At 33.7% G+C, this 17,743-nt stretch overlaps 2 protein-coding genes across 2 annotated transcripts; one reads left to right on the top strand and one right to left on the bottom strand.

The window, feature by feature from the left end:
- Positions 1–887: 887 nt before the first annotated feature.
- On the bottom strand, positions 888–6,021 carry LOC133301810 (protein trichome birefringence-like 38). The gene is made up of 5 exons (XM_061501504.1): positions 5,780–6,021; positions 2,940–3,111; positions 2,219–2,397; positions 1,965–2,123; positions 888–1,179 (listed from the first exon to the last, which is right to left on the bottom strand). Exons 1-5 carry the CDS (start codon positions 6,019–6,021, stop codon positions 888–890), a joined length of 1,044 nt encoding a protein of 347 aa, XP_061357488.1.
- A 6,063-nt stretch (positions 6,022–12,084) lies between these two features.
- Positions 12,085–12,896, top strand: LOC133301824 (subtilisin inhibitor CLSI-I). The gene is made up of 2 exons (XM_061501522.1): positions 12,085–12,231; positions 12,315–12,896. The coding sequence occupies exons 1-2, from the start codon at positions 12,165–12,167 to the stop codon at positions 12,542–12,544; spliced, it is 297 nt and encodes a 98-aa protein (XP_061357506.1). The 5' UTR covers positions 12,085–12,164; the 3' UTR covers positions 12,545–12,896.
- Positions 12,897–17,743: the final 4,847 nt, after the last annotated feature.

Below are 17,743 nucleotides of genomic sequence, written 5' to 3'. Positions count from 1 at the left end.
TGATTCTTAAACTGATTCTAAAACCGGTTCGATTCATAAACTGATTCTTTAAAAACTGGTTTGGTTCATGAAATAATTTTTAAAAATCAATTATTTTAAAGTTTGGTTGAATTCGAGTCAGCTTCGATTCAGTTTTTTTTTTTTTTTAATTATTTTGCACATTTCTAATATTCGGTAGTACAGTATAATAATATGGAATAGAGCTTACTTTGGTCATCTATGTACCTTCTTCAATATAAAAAGGTCCGTGTCTTGAATTGTAAAGATCTCTCTAGATTATAGACTGTACATGATATGACCTTTTTTTTGGCTCAAGCTATCATAGGGTGTGAAGAGAAATGTGAGCATCCCAAGAAAAAGTATGCGCCTATAGATGATAATCATGACATAGGTGTACGTGTATCATATAAGGAACATCACTTAGAAAAAAATGGTACTTCTCAAATTGTTGTAGAAAATAGATAATCCTATTTGGTAAAAAAAAAAAAAAGAAGCTTGTTTTTTCTTGTTAAAAGGTTTTATTTTATTTTATTATTTATCGGTTGATCAATTATCTAACTAGTGTAATTTAAGTTGGATATAAGAACAAAACTCTTTTTACTAAATTTTAACATATTTGTGTTTTTAAAAACTTGATCTCTCAATCACTAATTAAATTAAAACAATCCCTTATAAGTTGATTAGCGTTTTTCTCATACTATAACTTAAAACTCTTATAATGATTCATTAAATGTGGATAATTTTCTTTTAAGTTTCCATGATATGAACACATGCTCTAGCATCTCATTTTATTAAGTTGAAATTTTGACAAGACATTGTTTGTGTGGTCTGAAAAAGAAACATACACATAAACCTTCCCTCTATCCCAAAATCATTGGTCTTCACTTCTAACTAGTGAGTGCTGCGTACAGCAGCTGATTCCAAGTGTCTGGAAGCCCTGCTACACACCAATGGGTACAATCCATGCCTTTGAAACCATTGTAAGAACTAGGATGTGCATCTTTTCTCAACTGTGAGAGAGTTGTAATGTTAAGCAAATGAACAGGCTTGCTTATTGTCTTCAGCACATCTTGCAATACATATGATGCAGGTGGCAATCCAGTCGAGTACGTTGATCCACTTATTGGCTGTGTCTCTTTTGAACAGTTCCTCACTTCTGGCTCATTCCAATCTATGCCACTAATTTATATGCACAAGTAGGGGTTAAAAAATCAAAAGAAAAGAAAGATATATGAACACCAATTAAAAATATTACGTGCTAACAATTATTTAAGCTTTGAATTTAGAGTAATGATCAATACATCAGTTGAAGTTTATGTTAATTATTAGTCATTGACGCCACTTGTATTTAAGGGTTCTAATTTATTAGACATGAAAATGATTAAATATAAGTGAGATCAATAGGAATAAATATTTGGTACTACTGTTGTACCAAAATTCAGTGCATCCCATCAATAGGAGCATTACACATCATAAGAGAGAGAAAAAACTTGGCAGAGAAAAATAAATTTAACTGACATGTAATGTTTCTATTGGTGGGATGTACTGAATCTTTGGTGTAGCACCAAAGATTTATTCCATCAGTAGGTGTAAAATTTCTAGGACTTAGATAACTTTGATGGGTTTGTTTTTCCTCCGTAAGTAACTTTTTTTTTTTCAAAATAAATGTTTATTTGTTTTTTCTCCGTAATGCAATCTCTTCAAAATCTAATTTTCTCCTCAATTCAAAACCCAAATATATATGAATTTTTTTTTTATGTTAACATTTAAATAAATTTTTTATTTAAAAGTTTTTATAACTACTATATCCGAATGCAAAATAATTTTGACTTTCAAAAAAAAAATTATTCAACAAAAAACAATGGATAAAATGTATTTTTTTTAAGTATATCCAAATAACCCTTATGCAGTTATAAGTTGCTCCTCCCCGTAAATTTATTAAAAGAGAATGTTTATATACTTACTTGTAGTGGGAAGGAGAAATTCCTTGAAAAAGAACTTTGGTTTTACTTGGATCTACCACTGCATCTACCCATTTAGCCCAAGTTGTCAAGCCCGTTTTAAAAGCTTCCATTCGATCCATGTCTTTGAGCATCTTGTCCCCTATTTGAATATAATCCCATCTGCAAACATAACAAAATGGCGACGTTACTTGCTAACTATTGTAACAATCACCCTTTTGGGGGGCACTAATTTAATTTGTTTGAAGAATTCCTACGGTTGCTTGGGTCCTCTGCGGTACCACCAGAGCCAAGTGTTGAAAACCAAAACATCCATGTCTTTCCATATGTCTCCACTCTGAAGGGAATCAAGCTTCAAGACTCGTCCAATTTTTTCCTCTTCTATGATGTCAACCAAATATAAAGAATGGAAAATAATCACTGAAACTCCATAGTCCTGCACAAGTATATTGTCATTGCTTGAAACTTTAGTAAAAATATAAATAAATAAATAAATAAATTTATAAGATATTGGACTTTTTATTCTTTCTAAGAAAAATATTTTAAGTGCCCCTATCGCATCCACTGTTAAGTACATTCATTTAATAGAAACAAGACACCAATGTTGATATATTATCATGTCAGTGCTGAGGAGAGAGAAAAATAGAATAGTCGCTAGCGATTTATTTATTAGATACATGTGTCTCATTTTGAATGACAGTAGCACTCATTATTCGATACTCCGGTAGTTTTAAAAATGCTCTCGTTTTGAAAATCACAACCCTTTATTTATATAATTTCTTTTAGGTGGGACAAAGAAACCCACTCCAGGAAAATCATCATGGATGGGCTAAATAATAATCTTGTGAACCCAATATTAGGTCTAAATCCATAATCTTAATACATTTAGTTGATTCTTTTAACTATTGTTGGATTTCACCGCTCACATTTAAATTCTGAACAATGAAATGGCGGCTTATGGGTAGATAACTCACTGACCTGGAATGTGTGGTTAGTGATATAGTCAGTGCCCTGTTGTAATATTTCACTTTGGGGCACAGCAGAATGAAGCAAGCATATAAGTGATTGCCAATGGTTGAGACTAACAGAATCCCCTATAAACATGATCTGCTTCCCCTTTAATTTTGTCAAGAAATCTTTCCCATCAAATCTGCAAAGAGTATTTTGATTACAAAAATGCTATTAAAATTAGGTTTGATGAATAGAAATAAATGAGGATGGCATAATAAGTGCTCAAGAATTCAATAATCTTAACCAAACAAATGCATTTAAGCTCACGGGTTAACAGTCCAAAATGTAAAGTTCTATTGTCCTTTTCCTTGACCCATAATTTTGCTACTTACTATTGTTAGACCTATCGCATGCCAGTTAATCACAGGCAGCTATCACATGCCATTTGGTCCAAGTAGCAAACACCTAGCACTCACGTTGACTTTGGTCACATGTTATTGATATTTAATACAAACATTAATATTAGGCGATGGAGAAAAATTAGGATATTGTTAAACAAAGATTCTTGATATATTCAGTGTATTTAATTTGAGGGTAAAGTATTGACGTTTTATTAATTATAATCAGATAATTATTATGTTTATTAGTGTATTAATAATAAGTTAATACTTAAATTTAGTATACTTTATTTAGGTATACTAATTTCATACAAGAATCTTGAATTTCATTGTTGAAAGCAATATCAATTAACGCATTTGTTATATCACTTCGTGACTAAGCGCTTGAAAAATAATAATAACAATTAATTTTAAAAAATGAAATAAAATTTTGTAAAATAATTAAATTAAAAGTTTAAAAAACACAAAAAAAAATGTTGAATAAAAATAAAATCATGTCTTAAAGAGTAAGAATATAATATAGATTATCTCTCATCTTTAAGAGAGAAGACTAGGAAAAAAGTTACTCTTAAAATTTCCCTTTATATTATACACTAACCAACCACAGCCTAAGCACATGGGTCTATGGGTTTTAACTTTTAATTTAAAATAAATGCCGTGATACATGCTTTCTACCTTATAACTTTTGCGAGATATTAAAAACACTAAAGGCGCCGTTGATAATATATGGAGAGTACAAAAAGTTTAGTCATATCTTAAAATGGTAGATGTATTTATATGGTAACTATATTTAATATCAATAGTGATAAAATACAAGTACAATAAAGTAAAGGAAAATATTGACCTAATATATTATTTCTCCATATTCAACTAATGTGAAATATACGTGATATGGATAATCTCGTGCCAGATACGAGGCCCAGTTGCCCATAAATAACCCAATGGACCCAACAAATAAGGTTTTAAGACTAAGGAAATGCATTGCATATATATCATCTCTCATAGCGACACACGAAATTGTTAGTTTAGGTCTTTAGAGGGCATTTGGTAGAATTTTTTTATTTATTTATCTAGAAAATAATTATTACCGGAATGTATTATTTCCGGAATGTAATGAAAAATATATTTTACTGAAATATTACTGAAAAGGTATTTGGTATGAGCAAATTTTTCTGGAATTTTATAGTTAAATTAAGTGAGTGTGTGTTTGGTTGATTGTTAAATATTAGTGGAAATATGAGGTTATTTTACAAAAATAACCCCACCTTTACCTTCTTTGCTGTGGTTACAGATGGTACAATAACCAAGGTCAATTTTGTCCGCAACAACCAAGATTAATTTCCAGTTGCTCTGGCAAGAAACATTTCCATATAATATATGGAATTTTTTAGCTGGAGATCGTACTCAATTTTTTGAAGAAAACCAAATTCTGCGAAAAATTTTGACCTTGGAAAGTTTTTGTTTTTTAGAAACCAAACGTAACATTTTTATATCCCCGATCATGGTTTTCCAGCAAATATAAAATATTCCTCCTAGCAAACGCGTTGTAAAGTCATCGTAATTAGGGACAATTTGTCTTTGAAGGAGAACTAGAAAACTTAGCCCCCAAAGCCCGTGAAATTTCACACTAATTTTTTTTTTGAAAAATTCAGCCTGGGCGGGCTGATGGGCGGTGGATTTGAGAAACTCAGCCCTTCCTGTCCCAATAGTCGGGCGGGGTGAACCGATCCCATTTTATCACTTGTAATCCTAATAATTTATTGTTATGAGATAGACACTTGATTCTAATTACTTCTATAAGATGTAGCCTACAAATAGACATCTTGCATATGAGATAGCATGCAAGAGCCACTTCTATGCACCAATGAGGTTAAATATTGTCATACTAAGGTGACATAAACAAGATAATCAATCATTATATAATCTATCTTAACCAAAACTCATAACCTATATGCTGATTTGAGTGTCAGAGTGCTTTACAAGTGTCCCCAATTTATCTCGGCCACATCCAGCCTTACATTCCTTATCTTGGAGAGTGTCCCATGAAGTCACATAATAACCCCCGAAATCATCATCTTGCAACACTCATTCTAACAAAGAACCAGACTCCTATTAAATGAGACTCAACCGTGTGTAGTCAAGCCCAACCCATATTGGACTGATCAACATGTAATATGTCGAGTTTTCATAAATACCCATATCGTATCAAATACGATACTCATACTGATAAGTGATAGCTATGTTTACTGACGCCGTATCATGCGTGTGCAAAAAATCACTATCTATCAACATTATCATCGTCATATCTTTTTTTGGTAGATGTCCTAATCATGTCTTCTATCTCAAACTACTCGAGTGATTAAAAATGAACTCACATAAAAGTAAGAATAGATAAGCCAAATCACTGTTTATACACACATTTCATTGAAAATTAAAAGAAATTGAAGAACATATACAGTCAATTTGTACCTTGGTAAGTCACAGTTCTTGGGTTGCCACCTATATTTGAGGTATTGATGATCAGGACGACCATATCTCAAGCAATCGAACTCCATACGAATGTGAGGGCATAATGAAGAGTCATAAAGAGGATAAGAATCATCCCAAACCCAGTTCCCTTCATACATGTTGCATCCTCCATCACTCCCCAAACACACCCATGGACACAGACAAATTGCCACTACAAACAAACCATATATTCCAACACCCATCTTTCTCTCTCTCTTTGTGGGTATCTGTAACGCACAGATGTGTGAATGTCTTATATATAATTCTAGACAGTTGGCCAGATTTGGTAAAAAAATAAAAATAAAATCTGGGTTTGTCTCTGTACATAGGATGTATGGAGAAGGAAGAAAAAAGAGAGAGGCAGTGCTATGAATGTAAAAATTGATGACCAATTGTCTTTATATATAGTTTCTTAATGGGACATCAATTGATGAGATGTTAATTTTGTTTTGTAGCCTGAAATATTGTATACACAGTTTATTGATAGAAAAAGTGAAGCTTTTTATTGACTTGAAGAGGGTTGGTTGGTATATGGCTAGCTAGATGGATTTGATCCTTTAACTAAGTGATCTAGATCTGTTTGTGCCTTTCCTAATATTCTTTCACATGCAACACATGACCAACACCTCACTCAATTAGACCAACTCAATTTGTATTTTATTTTTTATTTATTTGCCTCATTGTTTCATCTCTGTTTCCTTTATTCTCACTTTCTTTTTATATTTGAAAGAGACACAAAGACAATGGATGGACACGGTTGGTATAAAGAAAAACGGAATATGGATTTTGTTGTAGGAATATATAAACGATGCGAATAAAATGTTGAAGAAGGATTCTTTCACAAAATTTTTTTACAAATTTTTGTAAATTATACTATGTACTCTAAAAAAAACATAGCGTAACCTAATGTTCTTCCGAGAGAACTTTTAGAAATAAAAAGTTTATAAATATAACCCTTTCCTACAACGTTGCAACTTATGTTATTTCTTAATATCTTTCGAGCCGACAGAATATAAAATTAGAACGCGTCCAATTTGGAAGGAAAAAGCAAAGGACAAGAATTGAAATAAAATTGATATCATGCAAAGAAACTTGTAATTGTAATAATAATAATAATAATAAAAATAATAATAATAATTATTATTATAAAAAAATTTCCTTGCCTCAATACAAGAGTAAGAATTTATTTACACGCATATACATATAGTAAATTAATAACAATCCTATTTAAGATACATAAACACATATATATAACCCCATTCAATTACCTTATACATATATTAAATTAGTAACCCCATTTAAAAAGATCTATTTTATTTCTTCTTACTTTTTTAGTAATTAAAAAAAATTAATCAATTAATAAATTAAAAGATTTTCCTTCCTAATAACTACTATCATAATAAATTTCATTAATTATATTAACCAAATCTTTATGTCTCTCAAATATTAATATTTTCGCAAAATATAAAAAATAATTTTATTGATTCAATATACTAATTTAATAATATATCATTTTTAAAATATATAAAATTGCTTATCATTAAATCTGCATTCATTATGTTTCACTATATATTTTTTCGGAAAATCATTTTTTATGTTATAGGAGAAGGATTATCTCATGTAATATAGATATATCATACACCAGACCACATGCAAGAGGATAGAGAAAAATAGAGGTGGGATCCACCTCTATTTTGTGCATGTAAGTAGGGGTGTTAACGGGCCGAGCCGAGACGAGCTTTGGTCTTAAAAGGCTAAGCTTGTGTTTAAATGTGTCAGCTTGACCAAGCCTGTTACCTGTTATGAATATAATTTAAGCATGTGGCCTGTCTTATTTACAAAAAATAAAAGCCTTGTTGATCCTGTTAGCCTGTTTAAAAAAATAAGACAATAAAAATTTATCCAAACAAAATATACAATCAACATCACTAGTAATTCCATAAATATTCATAAATTTAATATATATCCAAACATCATAATATAAAACAAAATCATTCAAAAAGTCTGTTTAATTAATAAAATGGGATGAAATGGATTGAGGAGAGAGAGAGGGCTATCACAAGTAGTATAAAAAATATAAAATAAAAATAAAAATTAATATATTAGGCTAGCCTGAGAGGCTCTAAGGCCGAACTTTTGAATAAGAGCCTGAGACCTTTTTATTAAACGAGCTTTTATACAAGTCCAAGCCTTGTTCCAACAATCAATTTTAAACATGTAAGCTCAGGCCTTCACGAGCCGAGTCAAAGGCCCCTGTCTCGTTTAGCACCCCTACATGTAAGAACTTGGCTTTTCTCATGTAAAATGAGAGAAATATAATCCATTTTTTTTAAATATAAACTATGGGTTCGCCTTTTCTGTAGTTATTGCAGATAAATTATCTGTAGTAAGCTTAATATAACGTCGTTTTGGGTGGAAATCATGGTGTTTTTGTAATTTTAATTTATTTCAGTGTTATTATAATCTTTATAATTATAATTATTTAATTTTTCAATCATGAATATTATTTTGGGAGTAAATACATATAACTTATCTGCATTAACTATTTATCTCTTTGTTTTGCATCATTGTAATCCTATCCAACACGAACTGAATTAATCAAATAATTGATGATTCAAAATAATTTTACATCTCTGTATGATTACTAATTTCATATATTATAAAAAAATTATCAATCACTTAATATTGTATTATTTTAATAAATATAATAATATAAAATTGCATATCATTAAATATGCATTCGTAATATTTCTCTATAATCTTTGTAAGAGAATAAATTATTAAATAACTCTTTTACATGTCATCAATTGTGCATTTATTAATAAAAAAGAGGCGGCAATGATCGAACTCATGATCATTTAGTCACGCTTGTTGTAACACTCCGTTCAAGAACCAGTTTGTTATTATTACATATGATATTAAGCGCAGTTACAATCATAGCAGTTGATTAAAACACTGATTAATTTTTCTCTTTTAAAAACATACTATTTTCTGATTAAAACACTTTACGTATTTATAAATAATTCAAACTATAATTAACTAATACAAATTGCGGAAATATCTAATATCGCTTAAATGTATCATACCACCATGAAGTTTCCATAAACAACATTCCTTCACATGGCAATGATTATAGTTAATCACACAAGGTGATAATCTCCTACCAACATCGCCCAAACAAAATGGACAGAGCTCTGTTTGTTTTTCAGACATCTAGGGATAATTCCCACATGATATGTCAACCTGATAAACAGTTCAATAAATACTGACATCATCTTAGTCTATCCAATAGGCGTACAAGCCTTTCCATCATAATTGTATCAAAATACATAAATGTCCACAGACTACATAAATGAGAAACTTAACTAATACAAAACAAATGATCAAAGTCCTTTACATGCATCAACAACTATGATCATAGGCTAAGTCCTTTCTCCATGCATCGACAATACAGAAGCTCAAATAAAACTACATAAACATATGATGCTACAGTGATCCAAAATAACATGCTATATGCAAGTCCATAATACAAAAAACATAAACTACAATAATAGTTATGTCAACAGCATGTCGTACAAGTCAATTTACTGTGGCTTCCTGCTAACAAACGCTCTAGCACCCTCAGTGCCTGTACCTGAAAGGTGGTCCCCGCAACACGGGGTCAAATAAACATCTCAATAAACTATGGGTTCTTGGAGAATTCCTCCACGCTAGAGTTCACTTGAAGTGTACAAGAAATAACAGTAAATAATACAATATATACATATCCATGCAGTATGTAAAACATCTTCATAAGACATCCCTTCGGCACCTCGCCATCCTATGGATTCTCAAATGTAAAGAGTCCTACTGGCCAGGGAATCTACCAAATATGAATTATGCATCGTCATTCAATATACAAGCATAGGGAAACACCATCCTATGCCACACTTAGTGCATGCACATACATATATCAATGCTTTGAACTACTTTATTGTAATTACATACACCAACAATAACAATTACCCCATTAGGGCTTGATGGAAAAATAAAGAGATAAATCCCAAGGTCTGAAGGCTTACCTGTTTCCAACCAACCTTTATCTCACCACCAAGTATGCAAACAATCAAACTTTTCTCAAAGACACAACCTCACAAAATAAACACCTACACAAAGGTGCAATGACATCAATCATAAGCATTTACGAATATATCAATATTCATTAATCACATAGGCAATTCAAACAACACTTGGTATGAACTCACCTATACTTGAATAAGTCAAGTATCCAAATCAAGATCCATTGATTCCACCAATGGTTGATCAATCAAAGAAGTTCCACAAGGCTCAATTCTAGATTCAAGTGAACACATCAAAATTAATATCAAACACTCCAACCAATCACATTACTTGGAATGCAAGAAATCAAACTACATAGGCATAATTTTTGAAATTTAATGAAGGTGGGCAAAATGATCTTCCAAATACATTTTCATCATCTAAACACTTTTCTCCAAAGGACCTAAGCCCCAATCATGCTCAAACTATCCACATTCAAGTCATATATTCATAAACTCCACCTAAAACACCCATTATCATAGAAGCTCATAAAATGCTAATTTCTTAATATGAACTCACCTAGAATCATGCAACGAAGGTTCTCCAACCCTCACTTCAAGCAATGGACCGCTCCAAGACACCCAATCAACAATGGGTCGCCACTTTTTCCTTCATTTTTCTCTTAATACAAGGCTTTTTAATGGAAAGTGGATTATAGGTTATGTTCTCTTCACAATTCTAAGCAACTTTGATCTTTACTTCACTTGATTTTATTGAGAAATAAGGAAGTTGCAAATCAAAGCTTTTCACCAATGGCTTCGAGTTCCCTCTTCTGTTCCACGAAGAAGATGATACAATTGTGAAGTGTTTCTAAGTAATAATACTTAACCTTAGATAAATAACTTTCAAATAGGTAAAAACTTAGGGAAAACATTTTCTCTTTTTAAAGGAGAAATTTTTTCTCATGTTAGAGACTCAAAGCATATGTGGGTCCCACCTTTAATTTTTTTCTCTTTCCACTATTTTGTGGGACCCACTTATATAATGTGTCACTAACATGAGAAAAATTTTCTCCTTTAAAAGGAGAAAATGTTTTCCCAAAAACTTATCTATATCGTTATCTTAACTTTCTTCTAAACTGGTTGTATTGGCTTAAAATATTTTTACAATAATATTTCTCAACTTATTTTTAAGTTTCGGATAATTTTACCTACACATATGATATTAAGCCTAAAACTATCATTAATTGCACTTTTTGCCCAAAAGTGACTTTCACCCATTTAATTAATTTTTTTATTTAATTAAACTCAACAATGCATGATTAATTCTTTAATCACATACAATTTTATAATTACACATATTAGAGTTATTATACGTGCTCTGATACTAGAACCAATTTAACTCAAAACCTTAAGATTATAGATGAAGCTATATTAATGAATTTATGTTTGCCTGACAAGAGATAGGATAGTTGAGTACACTTAGTTTTTGGTGTTAAAGAATGTGTGTTGTGACTTGTGAATACATTGTGGCTTGTTGCCTCGTTGCCAAATGAGAAGGTAACAAAATGCTGTAAAATAAGTAGGATTGTTTGTTTAATGGCAGTACCTTGCATGAAAAAAATAAAGAATGCAAAGGGAGCTGGTCTCTTTCTCTTCCATTACTGAAATTTAATTAGCTAGATTGAAATCAAGCCAAAGGTTTCTTTACTATTTATGTCATTTCTCCTTCTGAATTGTAGACTTTACTCCATTTTCCTTTATTTAGTGAACAATTTGTCAACAATGGGTGCTCTGAGAATGTTTAATGGCAAAAGAAGCTCTGGAGCAGCGTGAACATGCAAACCTCACGTGGCTTGAATCTCTGATTCGGGTATCTCCTGGTATTGAAAATTCCATACTGAATATAGAATTATATTTTTGAATTTGAACCTAAAACTTTGACAGCTTCCCAATTACTTTGATAACTAAACTTATATACTAGCTAGAGCAAAGATATTATCTTGACTTATTTTTTTGAAACCCTTTTACTAATAAATTATAGGATGTCACCACCATTATATACACCAAACATATAGTCCAAGTTATCTTATATGACACCACAAATTCGAGGCACATGGCATTGGAAAAACCAGCTTAATCGTCTCATTAAACAAATGTCCAAAAGAGGTGCCAACCTAGAAAGAGCCAACCCTATCCGGTCATAGATTTTCTTAGTCCCTACTTAAAGCTTTAGGCTTGAGATAACTTTCATCCCCCTCACAGATCAGCAAAGGATATTTTGAGAAGTGTTCTGCTTTTTGGTATTTATGGCAGAGGAAAAACAAGGACAAGGAACTAATCCTCCTCAAGAGCAACCTAATGAGCCCTTGCCAAGTGAGTGTTAATTTTATTCTTTCCTAATATTCAATGCAAAGCCAAATTAATTCACCAAGTGGTATCAAAATATGTGGTTGCAGGGTCTTACAACCAGCTTCTGGGGACAAATAATCCTACAAAAACAAGTTGGCCTGAGCTAGTTGGGGTCACTGAAGAAGAAGCAGAGAAAAAGATAAAGGAGGAGATGGCTGGGGTTGAAATTCAAGTGGTTCTGCCTGGTTATTTTGTCACCTGTGATTACAAAACCCAGCGAGTTCGATTGTATGTTGATGAATCTAAAAAGGTCCTCAGGACTCCGAAGATTGGCTAATCCGTCTACCAAATATCATTTAATAATTCAGTGAAATATCTTCATGTTACTTGGCCATTGCAATAGCAGGATATTATATTATGGTTTGACCGGAACCTTGGCCTAGATTATGTTCTATATAAATCAATAAGAAGGGTTCTAGTGGGATATTTGTTCCATCTGCCTGTATATTGTAAATTTTTTTCTACCTTTCTGCTTAAGAAAAATTCAGGTTGTTTGGTTCCCATAGGATGATGTTCCCCATTATAGCCTTAAAGTCACATATGATTGCTCTTATTTGTTTGGGACAGTTGGATACGAGTCAAATGCTCAGTTATATAACATAAATATCACACTTGTGCTCAACTTTAGGATTTATGTTTGTCTTGTTATCTCTTATCCCCTATTTTATCCTATGGAAATTGATAACGTCTGTAGTTTTAACTTTAAAATCAAAATGCAGCTATGCTCATCATCAAGAAAATTTTTAATTGAAATGTGGCTGGAATTTACTTTTCAAAGCCTGATTAATAAATATTTTTATTAGCATATATTTTATATTTATAATTTTCTTTCTGTTGTAACTACTTCTAGGATGTGCTGATGTGTAATTCTGTTATTTTTGGACTGATGGTGCTAATATGCATGCACCATTCCGTTACGCTCCCATTAGCTTTTCTTTTTATTGCAACTTGTAATCTTCATTCTTGGCATGTAATGGAATATACAGATTTCCCATTCCTTGTGTTTTTCTTCTGTCTGTTATCCACAACTAATATGGTATCAGAGACTCCCCTTAATCTCGAGCCATCTTCCATGGCTCGTGGTAACAACACAAATCGACCACCACCAACTGATAACTCCTCTGGTTCTTCTTCTTCTTCTATGGACGATTCATCAAGTCCCTATTTTTTGCACAATGGACATCATCCTGGCCTTGTATTGGTTTCTCATCAATTGACTGGTTCCAACTTCAGCTCTTGGAATCGTGCAATGCTCTTTGCTTTGATCGCGAAGAATAAATTGGTATTTGTTGATGGCACCATTCTTCGTCCTCCCACAACTGATATTTTGTTTTCTTCATGGAACCGATGCAATTCCATGGTTATATCCTGGATATTAAATTATGTTACCAAAGAAATTGCCGATAGTCATCTCTATTTTTCCACTGGATATAAAGTTTGGTCAGATTTGAAGACACGGTACTCTCAGGCAAATGGCCCACGCATTTTCCAGCTCAAACAACGCATCTCCTCCTTATCTCAAGGTTCTCTTGACGTCAATGCTTACTACACTAAATTGAAATCGCTATGGGACAAATTACAAGATTATCTCCCTCTTCCTTCTTGCACCTGTGGTGCTCTCCGTGAAATGTACTGGCAGGGAACAAGATCATGTCATACAATTCCTTATAGGACTCAATGAGACTTTCTCGTTTGTCCGTGCACATATCCTCTTGCTTGATCCTCTACCCTCCCTTGCGAAAGTCTTCTCCATGGTTTTGCAAGAAGAGCGACAACGTCAACTTTCGGTGGCTTTGCCTTCTCCTGTCATTCCTGATACACCCCTTCTTAATTCCGTTGCTTCCTCTCCGCCCCATCCACAAATGGTGGCCGTCGTTTAATGTCGCCCCAAACCCATTTGCACCTTCTGCAACCTTGCTGGTCACACACGTAACAAGTGCTTCAAGTTACATGGGTACCCGCCTAGGTCCAAGCCTAGGGTCCCTAAGCCCAACCTAACACAGCATCAGGCCCAAGCCCACTCAGTTCAATCCATGCCTTTCAGCCCTTTCCCGAAATTTCCCAATCAGTTTTACACACCGAACCCTAATCCCCTTTCACCTGAAGCTCCTCTTGCTTTCACACCAACCCAATACAACCAATTGCTTGTGCTGATACAACAGAACTCTACATCATCTTCTTCAATATCTGCTCCCTCCGTCGTTGACTTATCTCCTTCGATTGCAAATTTTAATGGTAAGTCCTCCATTGTTCTTCCCCTTCTTGTTGGGTTTTAGACATAGGTGCAACGCACCATGTTTCTTCTTCGATCAAACTTTTTTTTTTCTTCTTCTTCTTCTACGTCGGTGGTTTCTCTTCTTGATGGGTCCTCTGCTATGGTTACCGCTGTGGGTTCGGTTCCTATATCTGATTTTTTAACCGTTCAAAATGTCTTATGTGTCCCATCTTTTTTCTTTAACCTCCTCTCTATCAGCGCTCTTACACGTGATTCACCCATCCTTGCTTTTTTTCCTGACACTTCTTGTTTTCTTCAGGACCATGCTTCAGAAAAGACGATTGGGATTGCTAGAAGACACGGAGACCTTTACATCCTCGATATTACAAATTTTTTCCCTGCAGATAATGTTCCCCATCCCCTCTATTTTTCCTTGACTGTAAAAGATCCCTATCTGTTGCATTCCAGAATGAGGCATCTTTCTATTTCTGTTTTAAATTCAATGAAATGTTTGCTAAGTTTTTCTGAAAACTTTTCTAATGAGCATCATTATTCTGTTTGTCCAATTGCAAAACAAAAATGTATTCCTTTTATTTTAAATCCCAAATAGTTTTCCTCCCCTTTTGATCTTATACACGGTGATATATGGGGCCTATTTCACACAATTTCTGTAGAAGGCTCTCGTTACTTTCTTACCATTATAGATGATGCTTCTAGATTCACATGGATTTATTTTTTACATAAAAAATCTGATTTCAGTTCTGTTTTTCCTTCACTCAATAATTTTATTCATACTCAATACTTTTTACCTATTAAATCTGTACATTGTGATAATGCACCTGAGTTCCAGTTGTCAAATTTTTTTCTCAACTAAAGGTATTCAAATTTTCCATTCCTGTGTTGATCGACCACAACAGAATGTTGTTGTAGAGCGCAAGCACCAACATCTCCTTAATGTGGCACGCGCCCTCCATTTTAAATCCCACATCCCTTTGCAATATTGGCAAGATTGCATTTTTACTGCCGCTTATCTCATTAATCGCACCCCATCTCCCCTACTTTCTTCTAAAACTCCTTTTGAGCTTCTTTTCCATAAATCTCCAACCTATGACCATCTTCGAAATTTTTGCTGCCTTTGCTATAACTCCACACTTCCCAAGAACCGCCATAAGTTCCCCCCTAGGGCCTTACCTATTGTTTTCTTAGGGTACCCACTTGGTTTTAAAGGATATAAGCTTTTGGATTTACAATCCAATCGCACATTCATTTCACGTGATATGGTGTTTTTTGAACTCTAAAACTCATTTTGCTTTAAACTCTTCCTCATCTGCTGTTCATACAGAATTTTCCCATTTGCCCACTCCTTCTTCTTTATCTGATCCCTCTGTAGAACAACCTTTTTCTCCTGGCCCACTTATTTCTTCGCGTCCATCACATACTCATCATCCACCCTCACACTTTAATGATTATATTTGTTCTTTATCCAGCTTTCATCCCCTATCCAATTGCCTCTCTTACCATCGTTTGTCTCCCTCTTATGCTGCTTTCATTAATTCTGTTTCCTCCTATTATGAACCTACTTCATTTTCTGCTGCCTCTCAATTACCGGAATGGCAAACCACCATGAAAGTTGAGATTTCAGCACATGAACTTAACAAGACTTGGTCCATTGTTTCCCTTCCACTTGGCAAGCAAGCTGTAGGCTGCCGTTGGGTCTACAAAGTTAAGTATAAATCAGATGGTTCCCTTAAAAGGCATAAGGCTCGTTTAGTGGCCAAGGGGTTTACTCAACATGAGGGTATTGACTTCTTAGAGACCTTCTCCCCAGTTTCCAAGCTCACCACTATTCGTGTTCTTCTTGCACTTACTACTATCAACAACTGGTCTCTTGTTCAGCTCGACGTCAATAATGCTTTTTTCCATGGGGAACTTCTTGAGGAAGTTTACATGCATCTGCCTCCTGGGTACTCTTCTACTCAGTCTTCTCTACCTCCTAATGTTGTTTGCCGACTGCATAAGTCACTGTATGGTCTTAGGCAAGCCTCAAGACAATGGTTTGCTAAATTTTCTACCACCATGATCTCACTTGGTTTTATTCAATCACAATCTGACCATTCATTGTTTGTGCGTTCCTTTGGTTAATGTTTCATTGTTGTTTTAGTATATGTTGATGATATTATCATTGTTTCTAACAATACTAATGAAGTGCAGCTCCTTACTGATCAACTTCACAATAAATTTTGTTTAAAAAATCTGGGATCCTTAAAATATTTCCTTGGGCTTGAGGTTGCTCGTTCTACCAAAGGTATTTCTGTTTGCCAGAGGCATTATGCATTGCAAATTCTTAAGGATTCTGGTCTTTATGGTTGCAAGCCACGCACCACTCCCTTTGAAGCTGGACTTAAACTTTCTGCATCTGATGGAGATATCATCCCGGATCCTTTAGTGTATCGTCGGTTAATAGCACGTTTACTCTACTTGACAATTACAAGGCCTGCTATTTGTTACAGTGTTAATTTTTTCAGCCAATTCATGGCATCTCCTCGTGTTCCACATCTTCAGGATGCTCATAAGCTATATCAAACATACAGTTGGTCAAAGCATTTTCTTATCCTCATCTTCTGCTATACAACTTAATGCATTTTGTGATTCTGATTGGGCTTCTTGTGTTGATAGCCGTCGTTCCATTTCTGGGTTTTGTATTTTTATTGGAGACTCTATTATATCTTGGAAGTCTAAGAAACAAGGAACTGTTTCCAGTTCATCCACTGAAGCTGAATATAGGTCTATGGCTCATACTACATGTGAATTACTTTGGTTGTTCTCTCTGTTCAAAGATCTTCAAGTTTTACATCCAACTCCTACTCATCTGTTTTGTGATAATCAGTCTGCACTCCATATTGATGCCAATCTCATTTTTCATGAACGCACAAAGCATATAGAAATCGACTGTCATCTCGTTCGTGAGCACATTATTAAAGGCACTTTGAAGACCTTCCCTGTTCTTTCATCAAAAAACTTGCGGATCTTTTTACTAAACCTTTGCTTCCTTCAAAGTTTTCAGCTCTTGTATCCAAGATGGAAGTTCTGAATATCCACCCTCCAACTTGAGGGGGGCAATTAACATATATTTTATATTTTATAATTTTCTTTTTGTTGTAACTACTTCTAGAATGTGCTGATGTGTAATTCTTTTATTTTTGGACTGATGGTGCTAATATGCATGCACCATTATGTTACGCTCCCTTTAGCTTTTCTTTT

The sequence above is a fragment of the Gastrolobium bilobum genome, unplaced genomic scaffold (assembly GCF_033153095.1).
Source record: "Gastrolobium bilobum isolate Gb01-03AN ecotype WA unplaced genomic scaffold, APGP_CSIRO_Gbil_v1 utg5528, whole genome shotgun sequence".
Classification (NCBI taxonomy): domain Eukaryota; kingdom Viridiplantae; phylum Streptophyta; class Magnoliopsida; order Fabales; family Fabaceae; genus Gastrolobium; species Gastrolobium bilobum.
This window is presented reverse-complemented; position numbering and strand designations above follow the sequence as displayed.

Coding starts and splice junctions, on each gene's coding strand:
- LOC133301810 (XM_061501504.1), bottom strand. CDS start 6,021: ATGGGTGTTGGAATATATGGTTTGTTTGTAGTGGCAATTTGTCTGTGT. Junction 2,398..2,939: donor TCACTAACCACACATTCCAG/GTCAGTGAGTTA, acceptor ATACTTGTGCAG/GACTATGGAGTTTCAGTGAT. Junction 1,180..1,964: donor ATTTCTCCTTCCCACTACAA/GTAAGTATATAA, acceptor CATATAAATTAG/TGGCATAGATTGGAATGAGC.
- LOC133301824 (XM_061501522.1), top strand. CDS start 12,165: ATGGCAGAGGAAAAACAAGGACAAGGAACTAATCCTCCTCAAGAGCAA. Junction 12,232..12,314: donor ACCTAATGAGCCCTTGCCAA/GTGAGTGTTAAT, acceptor ATGTGGTTGCAG/GGTCTTACAACCAGCTTCTG.